The sequence below is a fragment of the Ovis aries genome, chromosome 24, assembly GCF_016772045.2.
Source record: "Ovis aries strain OAR_USU_Benz2616 breed Rambouillet chromosome 24, ARS-UI_Ramb_v3.0, whole genome shotgun sequence".
Taxonomy (NCBI): Eukaryota; Metazoa; Chordata; class Mammalia; order Artiodactyla; family Bovidae; genus Ovis; species Ovis aries.
Window position 1 is genome coordinate 20,450,993 of NC_056077.1, and position 18,894 is coordinate 20,469,886.

The window sequence follows — 18,894 nt, forward strand, 5'->3', positions numbered from 1 at the left end:
TTGGTAACAAGCAGGATCAGGTGGCTCTGGCATCAGATCCAGGTGGTGACTGTCTTGCCCAGAGGGTCAGAGACAAACTCGGCAGTTGACACCCAGAGCAGCGATTTTCAAACTGAGTTGAGAAATCAGTGTGGGTGGTGCGTTAAGGATAAAGAGTAAAAAAGAAAGGAAAAAGCAAAACAAGAAGAGCAGAAAATAGCAGAGTGCATTGTACAGAGTAAAGCTAAGTACAGTTTCCTGACATTTTAACTTACATTTCGTAGGTATGCACTGGGTTAAAATATAAATATATTTCTTTCTTGATGACTGTCAAGAAAGCGCTGAAGGGAACTTCCTGGTGATCCAGTGGTTAAAAATCTGTGTTTCCATGGCCGGGGGCACAGGCCTGACCCCTCCTCAAGGAACTGAGATCACAGGTGCAGTGCAGTGGAGCTAAAAAATAAATGAATAAAAATATATTTAAGTAAGCGTTTTTTTTTTTTTTTTTTTAAAAAGAAAAAGTGCTGAAGCCTCAGGTCAGTAAGCCTGCCTGCTAATGGAAAGAGCTGTTAAGAAGAATTGGAATTACTGACTTGATCTTAAAAAATTTTTTTGTCTTTCACTTATTTATTATTTTATATTGACAGCAACCCAGCTTTATAAAAAGTTAAAACAATATAGAGGTGTACAAAATGTTAAAAACTTTCCTCCACCCCCCAGCTCCCAGTCCCACTGCCCATCCCAGTGCTGGTAATGCTCTTACAGGCCCTTAACAGAGCTACAAATGTACCTTTTCTTTTAGCACAGATAGGGTCACCATAATGTAACTGCTCTTATGCAGCTTGCTTTTTAAATTTAATGGTTTTCCTTGTCTATCTTATTTTTTTTTCTTTTTTTAACTTTTAGTTTTATTGAAATATAATTCACAAACCTTCCAGCCCACCTATTTACAGTGTACAGTTCAGTGGTTTTAAATCTATTTAGAGTGATGCAACCAACACAATCAATTTTAGAACATTTCCATCAATTCAAAAGAAACCCTTTTGAGATTGTTCCTCATTTCCTCCCAACTCTCCCCTCTCCTATCCTTGGGCAACCACTCATATACTTTCTTATAGATTTGCCTTTTCTGGAATTTTTGGGTAAATGGAATCATTCAGTTTATCGTCTTTTTTTGAACTGTCTTCTTTCACTTAGTATCATCAGTGCTTCATCCCTTTTCCTGGCTGAATAGGGTTCTGTTGTATAGATAGACCACATTTGATTTACCTGTTCATCAGTTAATGGATATTTGGGTTGTTTTCCCTTTTGGCTATTTTGTATAATACTGCTGTGAAACACATGTCACAAGTTTTTGTTGTGGACCTGTTTTCATTTCTCTTGTGTATATTAGACCTTGGAGTATAGTTGCTGGAGGGCTTCCCAGGTGGTGCTAGTGGTAAAGAACCTTCCTGCCGGTGCAGGAGACATGAGTTTGATCCCTGGCTCAGGAAGATCCCGTGGAGCAGAGGATGGCAACCCACTCCAGTATTCTTGCCTAGAAAACCCCATGGACAGAGGAGCCTGGCCAGCTGTGATCCATAAGGTTGCAAAGAGTCGTACACAAGCATGAGCAACTTAGCACACAGACATAATTGCTGGAGCAAGTGGTAATTCTGTGTTTTAACTTTTTGAGAAATTGCCAGACTTTTCTAAAGTGACTGCAACATTTTACATTCCTATTAACAGTGTATGAGGGTTTCCAGTTTCTCTACATCCTCACCAAAACTTGTCACTTTCCATTAAAAAAAAAATTTTTTTTTGATTGCATCCTACAGTTTGTGAGATCTCAGTTCCTTGACCAACAATTGAACCCTTGCCCCCTCCAGTGGAAGTGTGGAGGCCTAACCACTGGACTGTCCTACTGCGTGTGACTTTGATTTGTATTTCCCTAATGGCTAATGATGTTGAGCATCTTTTTTCATGTGTTTATTGGCCTTGTGTATTTTCTTTAGAGAAATGTGCATTCAAATCTTTTGCCCATTTTTATTTGGGTTATTTTTCTTTTTATTGTTAAGTAGTATGAGTCCTGGTGCTTCCCAGGTGGCTCAGTGGTAAAGAATCCGTCTGCATTGCAGGAGACACGGGTTTGATACCTGAGTCGGGAAGATCCCCTAGAGAAGGAAATGGCAACTTTCTCCAGTATTCTTGTCTGGAAAATTCCATGGGCAAAGGAGCCTGGCAGGCTACAGTCTGTGGAGTTGCAAAGGAGTTGGACAGGGCTTAGCAACTCAACAACAATAGTATGAGTCATAGTCCCATATCAGACATATGATTTCCAAACATTTTTTTCCCAATATGTGAGTTGTCCCTCCGCTTTCTTGGTGCTGTCCTTTGAAGCACAAACGTTTTTAATTTTGATGATGTCCAATGTATCTATTCTTTTGTTGCTTGTAATTTTAGTATCCTAAGGCTTTGCCTAACTCAGCTTTGCAAAGATTTTCTCCTGTGTTTTCTCCCCAGAATTTCGGCTCTTGTATTTAAGCCTTTGATCCATTTTGAGTTAATCTGTATAATGTAAGGAAGGAGTTTAGCTTCATCCTTTTGCATGTGTCTATTCACTTGTTCTGTCACCATTTGTTGAAAAGATTATTCTTGGGACTTCCTGATGGTCTGGTTGTCAAGACTCTCTGCTTACAATGTAGGGGATTTGGGTTCTACTGCTAATTGGGAAACTAAGATCCCACATGCCACGTGGTGTAGCAAAAATGAAAAAAGTCCTAATGGATAGATAATTCTTTCCCCATTGAATTGTCTTAGCACCCCTTTCAAAAATCAATTGGCTGTAAATGTTCATTTCTGGATTCTAAATTCTATTCTGTTGATCTCTGTGTCTGTCCTCTTGCCACTGCTAACTGTCTTAATTACTTTAGCTTTAGCTTTGAATTCAGAAAGTATGATTCTTGCAACTTTTATAAGATTCTTTTGATTATTCTGGGCCCCATGAATTTCTGTATGAACTTTAAGACCAGTCTGTTAAATTATTCAACAAAGGCACTGGAATTTTGATAGTGATTGGGTTGAATTTGTAGATCAGTTTGGAGAGTATTTCAAACTTAGCTATGTTAAATTTTCTGATCCGTGAACACAGGGTATCTTTACACTTACTTCAGTCTTTTGTTTTTTCATTTCTTCTGACGTGTTTGGTTTTTCACTGTTCAAGTCCCGCACTTCTGTTTGTCAGGTTTTTTGGTTTAATTTTTTGGCTGAGTGCCTTCTGGAATCTTGATCAAAACAAACCGTACCTCCTGCCATGGAAGCATGGGGTCCTAACCACTGGACTGCCAGGGAATTCCCTAACCAAGCTTTTTATTCTTTCTGATGCTATTATAGGTGAAGTTGTTTTCTTAATTTCATTTTTGAGTTTTTATTGCTAGTGCATAGAAAGACTGTTGATTTTTGTATCCTACAGTGTTGCTGAACTCTTTCTTGACAGTCTTTGAACGTCTTTGTATATCTAGATTCCTTTTTCTTGGTATCAGTCACATAGTATTCCATGGTGTAGAAAAACTGTAGTTTATGTAACAGGCCTCCATTGATGGTCACTGTGGGCTCTTCCCTCTTTTTGCTGTTACTGATTATGCTACAGAGAACACTTTTTCAGACCACTCATCCATTCCGGGGACATGTGCTGAGGGCCTGCTCTCTGCCAGGCACTATTTAAGGCACCAGGGCTACAGATGATAAAGAAGTAAATGAGAGGATTTCAGCTTGGGGAAATCTCTGTGAAGAAAACAGAACAGGGTGACATGCTAAGGAGTGACTGGATGTGCGTTTGAGAGGGATTCTTTGAATTAAATCAGAGAAGATTTCTCTGGAAAGGTGACTTTTGAACTGAGATCCAAATGATGAGAAAGACCCACTGTGGGGAGATTGGGAAGGTTTTCCAGGCACAGGGGACAGCAAGTACCCAGGCCCTGAGGTGGGAATGGGTGCCCAGTACTCACAGAACACAAAGAAAAAGCCCGTGGGCTGGGAGAGCCGCCAAGGCCAGAGGGGAAGTGGACAGGGGCCAGCCTAACACAGGCATTGTAGCCTTAAAAGGCATTTGGGTTTTGTTAAGAATGTGAAGAGAATCTGCCACAGGGTGTTAGGCATAAAAATGGTTTGATGTAACTTACGTTCTGAAAAGATCAGCCTTGTGACTTACGAAGCATTTATTTTCTGTTTGAAGCTCTGAGCGCTTCAGAGTGGAATTACTGGGTGGAGGGCTGTGTGTGCCTTTAACATGTTCCTCGCTGCTGCCTGCCAAGTGTCTCCCCTGCTAGCCGTCCTTTTCTGTCTGAGGGTGACGGCTCCTTTTGTGCCAGTGGTATTTGGGGTGAGGTGCCCAGCCGCCTCTCAGCCCCTGGGCCCAGCACCCCCCTTTCTCTTGCCTCTCTCACAGGACTCTCTCCTCTGCATCTGCCCCGTAACTCTGGCTGTGCCGCCCGGCCCTCGGGTAAGACGGGCACCCCAGGACCATGGCCGAGGAAGACCTCATCTTCCGCCTGGAAGGCGTGGATGGCGGCCCAGCCTCCCGGGCTGGTGATTCAGACACAGACAGCGACGATGATGAGGAGGGTTACTTCATCTGCTCCATCACCGATGACCCCGGGGCACACCAGAATGTCAACTTCAAGGTTAATAACTGCCACAGCAACCTAGCAAAAAGCGAGCGCTACGGCTCCAGTGGGTCCCCGGCCGGCTCCTTCCATTTCAAGGTGAGTGGTCACTGGTGCCACCCTCTCCACCCCAGGTGAGCGGAATGGGGAGTTGAGGTCGCTGGCTGAGGTCGTTTCCGGACTCTTGCCAATGCTCTAAATTCTAGATCTGAGGCAGTGTCTGTTAAGTGGGAAGATTTCAATACAAGTTTTTTGTTTGTTTCAATCCTTGAATCATTGTTTCAATACGAGTTTCATTCCTTTCCAGCAAGCAGTGTTTTACCAATATCTGCATTGGGCCCACTAGTGTGGGTTGTGGGAACCTTGGCCAGTTTTTTTAAGACCCAGAATAGAACAGAGTAGAAAATATTGGAGAGGGAAGAGGGAAAAAAATATCAGCTCTGACAGTCGTGATAATATTTTAGGGACATGTACACATGCCTTTACACACACATATGCGTTGACCAAACTGGTTGTTGATAACCAGGTTCTCATGACATAAGGGATGTTAAGTATTTTTTTTCCTCTGTGTGTGTGTATGTGGGTCCAGAGATAGGGGGTAAAATGTAGTTTTTTATGTTGGTTGTGGTCAAAAGAGCCTCTACTTAGGGTTGGACATCCTAAGCAGAGGATGGATTGGATCCATAGGTTGGATTGAGGAATAGGGTGCTTATCTATTAGGAATTTGTGTTCATACCCTGGCAAAGCTGGTTATAGAGATGAAGGAGAAAGGCAAACATTGTTGGACTTTTGTATAGTAACTGGTGGTGAAAAAGTTAAAAATACAATACTGTTATCCTTTTTTAATCCTCGCAAACAATAAGTATCAGTTTGTACTGTGAGCAGAAGGCCTGTTACCACTTTGGGATTTGAAATTGGAGTCACTCTTCTCTAATTGCAGAATTAATCTGTTTTTAGAAAATTAATGGTCTTAGTTCTCAGACAGTTGGATACTTTTTCCTTTCAGGCCAGAGTTCTAGCTTAAGTCTCTCAGGAGCAGTCAGCTCCAGAAATAGGCCTCTGGGTCCCCTCTGAGGTTGGGGGGCCCCTGAAGGGTCAGGTTGCGGCTTGCCCTGCCTTCCTGTCCTAAGGCAGCTTCTGAAACACACACTCCACCCGCAGAGGGCTGCGTGGGAAGACGGGAGAGCAGCTTGGCCCCTGGTCTGTTCGCGTGAGTCAGGGAGGCACACGGAAACCCTGATCCCTGCAGCTCCTGTACCCTGTGCAAGGGAATCCAGGTGCCAGAGGGGCCTAGAGGGGTCAGGGCTTGTGAAGCAGAAACCAGCTCATGCTAGCTCAAGGGGGAAAAGAGGAAATCTGTTCTAACAGTCAAGAAGTGTTTCTTGAGACCGAGGGGCAGAAGTGATGTCTGGTCTCTGAGGACAGATCCAGGAGCCTGGAAGGCCATAGGACTGCCTCTCTGGCTCCTTCCTCCATCTCCTTGTCTATTCTTGATTATTCTCTGCCCCTCAGTCTACATGGTGGGAAAATGGATCCCCAAGGGTCCCTTTATTACAGACAGAGCCACATGTAAAGATGGATTTGACCCTCTTCCATCCCAGCTGCAAGAGGAGAAAACCTGTTTGGTCCGGCCTGAGTCAGGCGTCCACTGTCTCTGGTCCATTCACCTCTGGCCCAGGGCACAGGGTGGGGATCGCAGAACAGGGGGCTGCTTCCAGAGAAGCAGGATCCTGGTGGCCTCCTAGTGGGGCAGACCCCTCAGAAGGGCTCTGCCCTCAGCAGCTGCCTGTGGGCCCAAGAGCTGGAGGGTCTCAGACAGTGTGACCCCAAAATGCAGTCTGGTGAATCCTTTAAAGGAAACACAGGTGAGTGATCCAGCAAATCCAGACCTATTTGTCTATAGGTCTGGCTTAGGAAGGAAGCTTCATGAGGGCAGGATCCTGTGGCCTGCTCATCACTCATCCCTAGTGCCGTGCCCTTAGTAGGTGCTTCATTTGGAATCAGTGACGAGATGGATGAGTGCTAAACTCACTTTACTGTGGGTGCTGTCTCATCAGAGGACAGATAGATGGTATTTACATAAAACAGAGATCTCTGTGGGCCATTTGACAATCATTATTAAAGTAAAAAGTATTTCTATGTCAGAGTTATAGTAAACAGAGACTGTTAGTTTCGGGTGGGGACAATTGTTTATTTGGTGGGACTGTCCCTTATATTGTAGGACTTTCAGCATGTCTCATCCCAGCTCACTAAACATCAGATTCCTGCCTACTCGTTATGTTATATTCCTCCCTATTTATTATGACGACCCAGAATGTGCCCCACCGTACATTTGCTAAGGCCACATGAGAGAATACCACCCTCAGCTGAGAACAAGCAATGAAACATTTGTGCAAGTGTTGAGGTTTACATATTCAAAGATGTGTTTTGCAATATTGTTTGTAATAAACAAAGAATGGAAACCATTAAAATATTCCATTGAGGAGGGGCCTGTTTAATTATAGACCTTGGTCCTAGCAGAATGCTTTATTTACATTAAACCAAAGACGTTTCTATGTGAATTGACTTGAAACAATGCCAAGATATACACAAGATACATTTTTTTGTGGGGTGAAACCAAAATCCATGAAAAGCTCTTGGGATAGTGATGGTCCATAATAAGAACAAAATGTTAGCTATTTTTATTTTTATGTGCTGAGAAGTAAGAAAGCAAGTTGAAATATATAATATGATTCCTGTTGTATCAGAAAACATAGATACACATATATCAGTATTTTCTTAGCAAACACTTCTGTTGTAAACAAATTTAAAAATTACTGATGAGAAGAGGGAATTTGTATCCAACAGAGAATCAGTGGTGATTCTCTCTGGGGGAGAGAGTGATCTTGAGGGGGACTGTGGTTATTATAATACATTGCATATAAATATTTTGTATATATATCTTTTAAACAGATGCTACTTAAAATTTTTAAATTTGTTTTTAGCTGCACTGGGTCTTCATTGCTACACACAGGCTTTCTCTAGTTACGATCAGCAGGAGCTACTCTAGTTGCGGTGGAGCGGCTTCTTGCGGTGGCTTCTCTTGTTGCACAGCACAGGCTCTAGGGCGTGTGGCCTTCCACAGTTGCGGCTCCTGGGGTCTAGAGCACAGGCTCAGTAGTTATGATGTGTGGGCTTAGTTGCTCCATGGCATGTGGCATCTTTCCCGACCAAGAATCAAACCTGTTTCTTAACCACTGGACCACCGGGGAAGTCCCTACATTGTATACATTTTAAAACATTTGAAACTTATAAAACTACATGTATGTATTACTTGTGTACCCAAAAGGAAGTTTTAGAAGAAGAAAAATAAAGAGAGCAACACAACCAGGTAACCAGTCCGCCCCCGAAGAAACATCAGTAATTGGCTGTCCTTAAAACTCATGGGCTTCCCAGATGGTTCAGCAGTAAAAGAAAAATTGGCCCGCAATGCAGGAGACTCAAGTTTGATCCCTGGCTGGGTCAGGAAAATCCTCTGGAGGAGGAAATGGCAACCCGCTCCAGTATTCTTGCCTGAAAAATCCCGTGGACAGAGGACCCTGGCGGGCCACAGTCCACAAGGTCACAAAAGAGTTGGACACAACTGAGTGAGCACAGAACTGAGATTGTGCAAGTCGAAATCCTCACTGAGGATGGGAGCTCATGACCTCCAGGGACCCTGCACGTTCCCTGCTCCTGCAACAAGCATTGCTTTTCTCACCTCTGCCTGAAACCTCTTTCAGCTGACACATGGGTCTTTTAAAATGACCGGGCTCCTGGTCCGGCTCCCGTGGCATCCTACCCTGGCTATCTCCTCCACATTCTCTGAGGCTCATAGCAGACCTTTCTGTACGTCTGTCATTCTTGAATGTTGTTCTGTTTATGAGTCAGCCCCTGACTGCAAGGCGAGGGCCTGTGTCCCATTGCACTTCCCATCCCTGTACTCAGCGGAAGGACCATTTAAGGACAAGATGTAGCTCTTGGCTGCCCCCTCTCCTAGGTGATAGAAGGCAGGCTCTATGCGGTTCTTGTTGCCAGTGATGACTTCAGAGGGAGGTAGCAGCTCAGTTTTCCAAACCTCACTCTCCCTGGCACTCAACAAACCGAACGTGGTTTTTCATTTACTGTCGACATGGCAACTTGGGTTATTGAATCAAAATGACCACCTGGCGTTCCTCCAAGGTGGCACCACCCTGGCAGGTACCAGGCGTGTATTGTGAACTGTTGAGTCTGTTGGTGTCAAGGCCAGGGAATGTTGCCTGAATCCCCAGGGGGATGGTAGCAGACTCGCTCAGGGGGCCCTGCCTTGGGTAGAATATCCAACAGCCAACAAAAGGATGTTTATAGAAGATGCTATCATAACATGGGAATGTGCTTCCATTCTGGAGTTAATTTTAAAGAACAGGGTATAGAGTATGATTATACCTCTATAAATAAACACACACAGAGCAAAACCCTAAAAGAAGGTACATCAAGTCTCTGCGTACAATATTATATAAGTACTTTTACCTGAATATATTTTTTCTTCCAGTTTTTGCTCACAGTATGTGTATATATGCTGTTTTTCACATGCATAGATGTATGCTTATGTATATATGCATATGGTAATATATGTGCTCTCACAGGTACTTGCATATAGACTTGTTTTTGTAATCTTATTTTGTTGAATGTTTATGTTTGTTATTCATAGTTCTCATTCAATTTTTTTCATAACTCTGAATCACCCTCTTTTACTAATCAGATTTACTCATATAATATAAAACATTTGCTCTAAAATATATTCCAAATATTTTACCAGTAATTCAAAATCATTTCTATGTGACATTTTTGTTTGGAAGAGACTTGGAGTTTTTTCTAACTTCCCTTCAATTACTCTAATAAAGTTTGTAGAAGAGAAAAAAAAAAAAGAAAGTACATCAAGATGCCAACAGAGATTGTCTTTGGATGGGATTTTCCTTTTCTGCTTCTGTTTCACAACCTCTGCATTTTCTAGCATTAACCTATGTAGCATATACTATGTTTTCAGTTTTTTAATGAAGTGGAGATTTGTATTTAAAAGAATTGTTCTCCTGGTCTGAGAATATCTTGGAGATTATTCCTATCAAAACATAGACATCACCTGTCTTTTTTTTTTTTTAGTGAATTAAATTGGATTCCATCACTTGATGTACAGGGGTTTATTTAGCCAGCCTGTCACTCAGTCATGTCCGACTCTTTGCAACCCCATGGACTGCCAGACTCCTCTGTCCATGGAATTCTCCAGGCCTGAACACTTGAGTGGGTAGCTGTTCCCTCTTCCAAGGGATCTTCCCAACCCAGGGATTAAATCCAGGTCTTCTGCATTGCAGTCTGAGCCACAAGGGAAGCCCTTCCTCTTAGGGGACAGTTGGGTTGTTCCCCTTTTTTTCTATTACAGTGTTATAATAAATCTCCTAAAAGTATATCTGAGAAAACTTTGAAATACATATATTTTATAATATGTAAATAATATACCTACTCTGTAGAAATAATTCAACTTGGACAAATGATAAACAGTGAAAAGCACTCCTCCCACGTCTGACCCTGTCTCCCTGGGGAATGTCCTTCCAGAAATGCGCTTGTGAATATAAGCATATGTACGTATGTGAACCTCTTCCTTGTCTTTTTCGCAGAAATGTTATTTCACCTGTTTTGCACTCCTGTGCCGTCTTCCCATGTTGGCACATAGAGCTGACATCAGCTAGAACTTACATAACCGGCTCTGTGGGCCGAGCAGGCCTGCTCTGTATGCGGTTACTCATATCAGCTCATTGAATCTGTGCAGCAGTCCTATGATTGATGTTTTGACATATAGTAAACCCGAGGTTCTCAGATCTTAGTTGCTTGGTGCCCTTCCTGAGGGCAGTGTGTTGTCTTGCTTATTTTGTTTTAGTTTTCTAATGGCTGAATATCTTGACATTATCTGCAAGCACTGTCATGTATTTAGCCAGTCCCTCGTGGGTAGGTGTGAAGGTCATTTCTAAGCTTTTGCTACCGCAAATAGTGCTTCCATAAGCATCTCTTATTTGTGTCTCTTGTGTGTGTGTGTGTGTCCTGGTGCCTACACAGGGTGCACCTGCCGGGTAAATCCCCAGAGGTGGAATGGCTGGAGAAAACGCTTCGTGGGTTTGAACTTGGCTGAGTGTTGGCCATTGCTCTTCAAAGAGGTTGCACTGGCATTGGTGCTCCCATGATAATGGGCACGCCTGCTTCCCACGCCCTTCTGATTAAACTGATACTTTCAACCCACCCAGGGTGGCTCTGGAAGCTTGGTCAAAGTACACTGATCACCCCAGAAGGAGGTAGATGAACGTCCGATGACTCACTGGGAAGAGAGATGTCCCTGCTCACCTGAGCCCTGGAAGGCCCTCGCCTGGCAGCTTTTGGCCGCTGACTGCAGGAAGCTCTGTGCATACAAAGAGCTGGTGACCATTTAGGTGCTCCGCCCACTGCTCTGGAAATACAGAATTGGAAGGGGAAACTTAGGTGTGTCCTGGGTCCACAAAGATTGGGACTTCCAGCAAAACAAGGGCCTGCTGGGTGGTGGAAGCAAAAAGAGATTGCTTCTGGCAATCGGTTACCTGGCGTCTGGAAGACGGGAAGAGGCTGAGGAGAGTCGAAACTGGCCCGAGGGACTCATCTTTCAGAAGCGCATGACCCTTTATGGAAATATGCTAGATATTCATTAGTGGGAGTCCCCCTTCTTTAACTTTATTTTGTAATTTTTTAGAAGGTTTACTGAAATACAGTTCACATACCATGCAATTTACCATTTTAAAATGTTCAATTCAGTAGCTTTTAGTGTATTTATAAAATTATGCATCCACATTACCACAACCAATTTTAGCTCATTTTCATTACCCTAAAAGAAACCCCATACGTCTTATTCCACACAGACCCCAGTATCCACTAGTGTATTTTCAGTCTCCGTAGACTTGCCTCTTCGGATAGTTCATGTAAATAGAATTATGTGATATGTGGCCTTTTGTGTCTGGCTTCTTTCACTTAGCATAGTTTTATGGTTGTGTGTTTTTAAAAATCTGTTAATTAATTAATTTATTGGCTGTACTGCATGGCACGTGGGATCTTAGTTCCCAGACCAGGGATTGAACTCACACTGCTTTGGAAGCACAGAGGCTTAACCACTGGGCCACCAGGGAAGCTCCAGCATAGTGTTTTCAAGGCTCATCAGTGTTGAAGTGTGTACTGCATTCCTTTTTTTGATGATAGATACACCAGTTTTGTTTATCCATTTGTCAGCTGATGGACGTTTTGGTTGTTTCTCCCTTTTGGCTCTTACGAATAATGCTACACAAGTCTTTGTGTGGGCATGTTTCCATTTCTGTCGAGTAGGTACTTGGGAATGGAGTGGCTGGCATATGATAACTCTATGTTTAGTCCACCTTCTTGCAACCAGGGCCTGACAGGCTTGGATTTGAGTCCTGGGTTTGCCTTTTCGTGGTTGCTGCAGGTCCATAGGTGAGTTTCTTCCATCTTCTCTGAGCCTTGGGTACCTCATCAGTGGATCAGAAAACTAACTAACCCGATCTGTCCGTCCTTGGCAAGGTTGTCAGGAGGTGCCGGCCAGGATGCCTGTCTAAGGAAAGATTTCCAGGAGAATAGGGCATTTCGTAATCATAGGGCGTGTTATGACTTTGCTGGTTATTTTCCCACCCTTCTCATCCTGTCCTCTCTGAATCCCACTGGTCAGGGGAGATGAACTAAAGCTACTGTTTTCAACAAAGATTCCTTGAGGATTTTTAACTTTGTTTCTTTTATACTTATTTGTTTGGTTACTTATAAAAGTAATGAATGTTCCTTACAGAAAACAATGAAAGTACAGTTGCTATTAAGGTCTTAGTGTGTATTTCAATATACAGACACAACTAAATAAACAGAGACATTTTCTTACAATAACAGGATTATGCCATGTATGCTTTCTAATAACAGTTTTTCCTCAGCAAACAAGAAATGATGCATGTTTTTCCACATCAGGAAGTGTGGGTCTAGTCCACTGTTTTTTTAGTGGCCCCATGGCAACCCATTGTTTCTTTAAGCATTTTCTCTTGTAGGACCCGGAGGCAGTTTCCAAGTCTTTGCTCTTTCAGTCAATGCTGGGTTCCATGGAAATTGCACGAAACCTCTAAATGCATGTGGCCCAGAGTGGGGCAGCCACACAGCACAGAGGCCTCTTCCCATCATGGAGTGTGACTGTGCATCCCCGCTTCTTCCTGCTTCTTTTATTTGCCCTTGGCTGTGGTTTAAGTTTTGTTTTTTTACTATTAGTCAGGAGAGGCAAGTAAGGCTGACTTAAGGCCTATATGCTTAAAGTCTACAGAAGTGATGATGGGGAAAAAAAAACAACATTCTTTTAATGCTCACTCTGATGGCTCAGACGGTAAAGAATCTGCCTTACAGTGTAGGAGACCTGGGTTCGATCCTGGGTCAGGAAGATCCACTGGAGAAGGAAATGGCTACCCACTCCAGTATTCTTGCCTAGAGAATCCCATGGACAGAGGAGCCTGGTGGGCTACAGTCCATGAGGCCGCATATAGTTGGACATGACTGATGGACTGACAGTGAATGTAGCAGTTGTTTCAAGAACAAAGCTTCACACAGGGAACTCTATTCAATATCCTGTACTAAGTCACAATGGAAAAAAATATGAAAAAGAATGTATGTGTGTATAACTGAATCACTTAACTGTATAGCAGAAATTAACGCAAATTGTAAGTCAGCTTATTTACAGTTTCACTTATACTTCAGTAAAATAAAATTTAAAAATAAAGATAGAGAAAAACCTATGTGAATATGGGTAAGGCAAAGATTTCTTGGATGACACAAAAAGCAAGGTCTATAGAGGAACAAATTGATGTAAGTTGGACTTCAAAATTTTAAACTTCTGCTCTTTGAAAAAAAAAAAACACTATTAAGAGAATGAGAATACAAGCCATAGATGGAGAGAGAATATTTACTAGTCATATATCTGATAAAGGAACTTATATTCAGAATATATAGAAAAACTCTCAAAACTCAATGATAAGAAAACAAATCATATTTAATTGGCCAAAAAGTTTGGGTTTTAACCTGACCAGTTTTTGGCCATTTCAACACATAAGTTTGAGTGAAGAAAGATTTTCCTTTTTCTTTGGTAATATCTGGGAGTAAAATAGGGTAAGAATAACATTTTCATTAATTTTTTAAAAAGGGCCTTCCCTGGTGTTCCAGTGATTAAGAATCTGCCCACTAATGCAAGGGACATGAGTTCAATCCCTGGTCCGGGAGGATCCCACCTGTGGAGAAGCAACTAAGCATGTGAACCGCAGCTTCCAAGCCCACCCGATAGGGCCCCTCAGCCACAACTCCCGAGCCTGTGTGCCGTAACAAGAGAAGCCACTGCAGTGAAAAGTCTGCACATCCGCAAGTTGAAAGTAGCCCCCGCTCACCACAACCAGAGAAAAGCCCGAGCACAGCAGCAAAGACCCAGCGCAGCCCAGAAACTGAAATGCATCTTTTAAAAACAAGCAACCCAGCAGCAATAGGGACTTCCCTGGTGGTCCAGTGGCTAAGACTCTGTGCCCCCCATGCAGGGGGCCCGGGTGAGATCCCTGGGCAGGGAACTAGATCCCAGCTGTCACATCTAAGAGTTAGAATGCCACAACTTAAAGATTCTGAGCGCCACACTAAGATCTGGCCCAGTCAGTAAATACTGAAAAAACAAAAACAAAAAACCTAGCAGCAGTAGCTGATAACATCGCTTGTACAAACACATTACCCACACAGCAGGAAGTTTTTTTTATTATCATTATATTTGTATTTATTTATTTTTACTTTGTACTCGCACACTTTGAGGAACCAAAGTCATTTTGTTCTCTTTCCAGGACTATGTTTTCCTCTTTAGGAAAACCCCTAGGCCTCTGTTTTATGTAAGAATAATTAGTCCACTCAACTGAGTTTTAGGATCTTTGCAACTAGAGAATGTTAGAGCTGTCAGGACCTTAAGATCATCTAATCCAGTGATCTTGGTTTATTAACGTTGACTTACACCTGCAATGCCTGAAGACATTCTCATGGTAAAAAAATGCAAGCAATGTAGATGGAGCTGAATTCACCTTGTTCAACCTCTAATTCCTGTCCTATTCCCAGAGACAGCCGTTGTTCAACTTAGTGTAAATAATTTTTCAGACCTTTAAATTTTTTCTAAATTTTAAACATTTTATTCAAGTATTGTTTATTTACAATATTGTATTTCAGGTGTACAACGTGTGAGTCAGTATTTTTGTAGATTATACTCCACTTAAAGTCATTATAAATATTGGCCATATTCTCTGTGCTGTACGATTTTCAGACCTTTTAAAATACATTTATATATAAATGTACATTTTTGCTTATATCTACAGACATACCCATCCTTAGAAATCTGATAGTATTATATATATATATATTTTATATATATATATATATACACACACACGGTGTTGATGGTGGTGTAGTCGTGTCCAACTCTTGTGACCCCATGGCCTGTAGCCTGCCAGGCTCCTCTGTCCATGGGATTCTCCAGGCAAGAATACTGCAGTGGGTTGCTGTTTTCTTCTCCACAGCATCTTCCTGACCCAGGAATTGAACCCAGGTCTCCTACATTGCAGGCAGATTGTTTACCGACTAAGCTATGAAGGAAGCCCATATAGTTTTATATATATATATATATACACACACATACCGGAGAAGGCAATGGCACCCCACTCCAGTACTGTTGCCTGGAGAATCCCATGGATGGAGGAGCCTGGTGGGCTGCAGTCCATGGGGTCACTAAGAGTCGGATACGACTGAGCGACTTCACTTTCACTTTTCACTTTCATGCATTGGAGAAGGAAGTGCAACCCACTCCAGTGTTCTTGGCTGGAGAATCCCAGGGATGGGGGAGCCTGGTGGGCTGCCGTCTATGGGGTTGCACAGAGTCGGACATGACTGAAGTGACTTAGCAGCAGCAGCAGCAGCAGCAGCATACACACATACACACATATATATATTTTATTGAAATACAGTTGATTTACAACATTGTGCTAATCAGTTCTGTACAGGAAAGTGACTCAGTTATACACATGTATACATTCTTTTTTATATATATTCTTTTCTGTTATGGTTTATCCCGGGAGATTGGCTATAATTCCCTGTGCTATACAGTAGGACCTTGTCGTTCACCCATTCTAAATGTAATAGTTTGCATCTGCCAACCCCAAAGTCCCATATCATCCTTCTCCTCCCCTCCTCCCTCTGCTGCTGCTGCTGCTAAGTCCCTTCAGTCGTGTCCGACTCTGTGTGACCCCATAGATGGCAGCCCACCAGGCTCCCCCGTCCCTGGGATTCTCCAGGCAAGAATACTGGAGTGGGTTGCCATTTCCTTCTCCAGTGCGTAAAAGTGAAAAGTGAAAGTGAAGTCGCTCAGTCGTATCCGACTCTTCACAACCCCGTGGACTGCAGCCTACCAGGCCCCCCCGTCCATAGGATTTCCCAGGAAAGAGTACTGGAGTGGGGTGCCATTGCCTTCTCCGCCTCCTCCCTCTAGGCAGCCACAAGTCTGATCTCTGTCTGTGAGTCTAAGAAAGCTATGGTATTGATTAGTGGTTTCCTCCACCAGTAAACGGGTGTCATACTGCTTGCTTTATTCGGCACTTTGGTTTTTTCCACTCAAACAATAGCTTTTAGAGATTGCCCCTATCAGTGCCATCGTCTTTTAAACGCTGCATAGGATTTTGCCAAGTGTGTGTGATTATCCCACTGTGGATGAGCAGGGTGTTCGCAGTGTTTGCCTGTTACATAGCATTATGAGCACCAGCCATCTTTGGGCGGCTCAGCTGGGCACACCTGCTAGGTGATCAGAACGGGTGGGTCAGAAGTCAATGAAGAAGGTTCATTATTGCTGGCCAGCCATCTAGCATAAGCAGATGGCCCTCAAAGGTGGCGATACCTGCTTCCACTCACAGTGTCTGAGAGCACTCACTTCCCAGGCCACAGTTACCACCTGTTTTTCCTAACATGATGGGATTAAGCAGGACCAGTGATTTCAGCTCAGCTGAGTTTGTTCACCTGTAAAGATCACTTGGGGCTCAGTGAGACACTATTTCTAGTGGGAACATGTCTGTCCCCGGGGTGGGGACAGGAAAGAAGTTGACCACTAGTAGTCAAAACATTCTTCCCTGTCTTTTGTAAATGAGGAGATGGAAGTTCCCCCAGTGGGTCAGCAGTGGGCTGGAACCAGAACTCAGGGAACTGAGTCTTAGTACAGGACCTTTTATATTGTGCTTAAAAAAAAAGTCAGTTACATTAAACATACCTGTTGCCAGTAAGGTCTGGCTTGACTCTTTTCTGGATTTGTTTTTTTTTTTTTTTTTTAAAGGGTGATTTTGACCTTGTGACATATCATGCCCTCTAATTCTGAAATACTTTTTTCTTTGACTTTTTTTGGTTCATGCCACAGCACCCAGCCAGCATGTGATTTCTGTTGATAATCCTCATTGTTTGAGGGGCCTGTCTTAGGTGGCTTAGGGCATGTCTTAGTCACCGGTTGAGAGAAGTACATTTGGAAAGTTGTATGTCTCAGGCAGAGGACAGGGCACCTGACGTGCCCAGAAGGGTAGCCTGCAGACTACACAGAACTCTGCAGGCTTCTTGGCAGCTGCGGGGATCAGAAGGCCATTCCTGCCATTCACAGCGGCTGGAATACAAGAGGGGACTGTGGCACATTTTTAAATTACAGAAATCCGGAAACTGCTTTCCTTGTAAACATGTCTGCTGCAAGGTTATGTATAAGAGTGAAAAATCAGTGACCAGCTCAACGTCTCATTGTGGAGAACCACAAGTGAATGAACAGTTAAGTCAATAATGATAAACCCATGCAGTGGATTACTGTGCAGCTGTTACAGCTAACTTGTAAATTCATGATGTAATGTTTGTGTCAAAAAATTTGAGTGGTTTGTTCTCCGCTTCTTGGAGTATAACTTAGGAGAATCTTTCTGGAAGAGAACTCCAAACTTCTAAATTTTAAATGTGATCTCTCAATTGCATTCCCATGAAATATGTCCTACTGAGCTCTTGCACAAGCGCACAGATTTAGAGAAGTGAATGTTCCCTTCAGCACTGTTTACACTAGAGATCGTTGGAGAGAATCCAAATAGCCATCAACTGCTGCTGCTGCTAAGTCACTTCAGTCGTGTCCAACTCTTAGCGACCCCATAGACAGCAGCCTATCAGGCTCCTCCGTCCATGGCATTTTCCAGGCAAGAGTACTGGAGTGGGGTGCCATTGCCTTCTCTGAGCCATCAACTGAGGTCTGAGAAATACCTTAAGGTCTCCCACATTGCAGACGAATTCTTTACCAGCTGAGCCACAAGGGAAGCCCTACCTTAAGGTACATTTATGCAATTATATTATATCCTACAACCAAGGAAGGGAATGAGGTCACCCCAGCCTGTCTGCACGTATGACATGGTAAGACTGGATCCAAGATCCGGTGTAAAGTGGAGAAAAAAGGAAGATGCAGAACACTCTCCTGAAAGGCTGTAAATTATATCTGCAGTGTGATTCCAATTTTATTTTAAAATGCACATAAGGGATCTGGAAAAGAACTAATTTCCAAAGCATTGATGATGTTAACAGTTGCTCTGAGTGGATGGCCTGTGGCAAATTTGAATTTTGTCTTCTGTATTTCCCAAGAGTTTTCATTAAGTGTGAAATATTAGCTTCCAAGTTTTTAGGCTTTGCAGAGATTAGAAAGCCACAGTAAGGGGGCCCTGGGCTATGTGTGTGTATGTACTTGTATGTGTGCGAGTTTCTTTTTTTTTTAATATTTATTTATTTGGCTGTGTTGGATCTTAACGTGGGATCTTTGTTAGGGCTCACGTGCTTAGTTGCTCTGAGGCATGTTGGATCTTAGTTCCCCTACCAGGGATTGAACCATGTCCCCTGCATTGCAAGGCGGGTTCTTAGCCACTGGACCCCCAGGAAAGTCCCTCTGTATGAGTTTCTTGATGAGCTCAGCCCCTCTACCTCCCGTCCTCTGAGCAACTCCCAGGGGTGGAACTTGGGCGGGGCCATGGCTGGGGAGCTGTCCTATTTGAACCCAAATCCATGGAAGAGCTCCTAAGAGCTGGCCCAGGAGGCTGAGGGAGGCTGTTGTGGGAAGAGGAGGTCTAGAATCTGCCTGGCCCAGACAGTATCCAGCCCCTTCCTGTGGCTC

At 43.2% G+C, this 18,894-nt stretch overlaps 1 protein-coding gene across 8 annotated transcripts in view; it reads left to right on the top strand.

The window, feature by feature from the left end:
• EEF2K (eukaryotic elongation factor 2 kinase) overlaps positions 1-18,894 on the top strand; it is a 68,248-nt gene that overhangs the window by 12,660 nt on the left and 36,694 nt on the right. For all 8 annotated transcript variants that reach the window (XM_042240345.1, XM_027961696.2, XM_042240346.2 and 5 more), the window contains one exon: positions 4,406-4,721. In XM_042240345.1, the coding sequence (XP_042096279.1) occupies positions 4,482-4,721 (240 nt within the window). In that variant the 5' untranslated portion in view covers positions 4,406-4,481. The remainder of the gene's footprint in view (positions 1-4,405; positions 4,722-18,894) is intronic.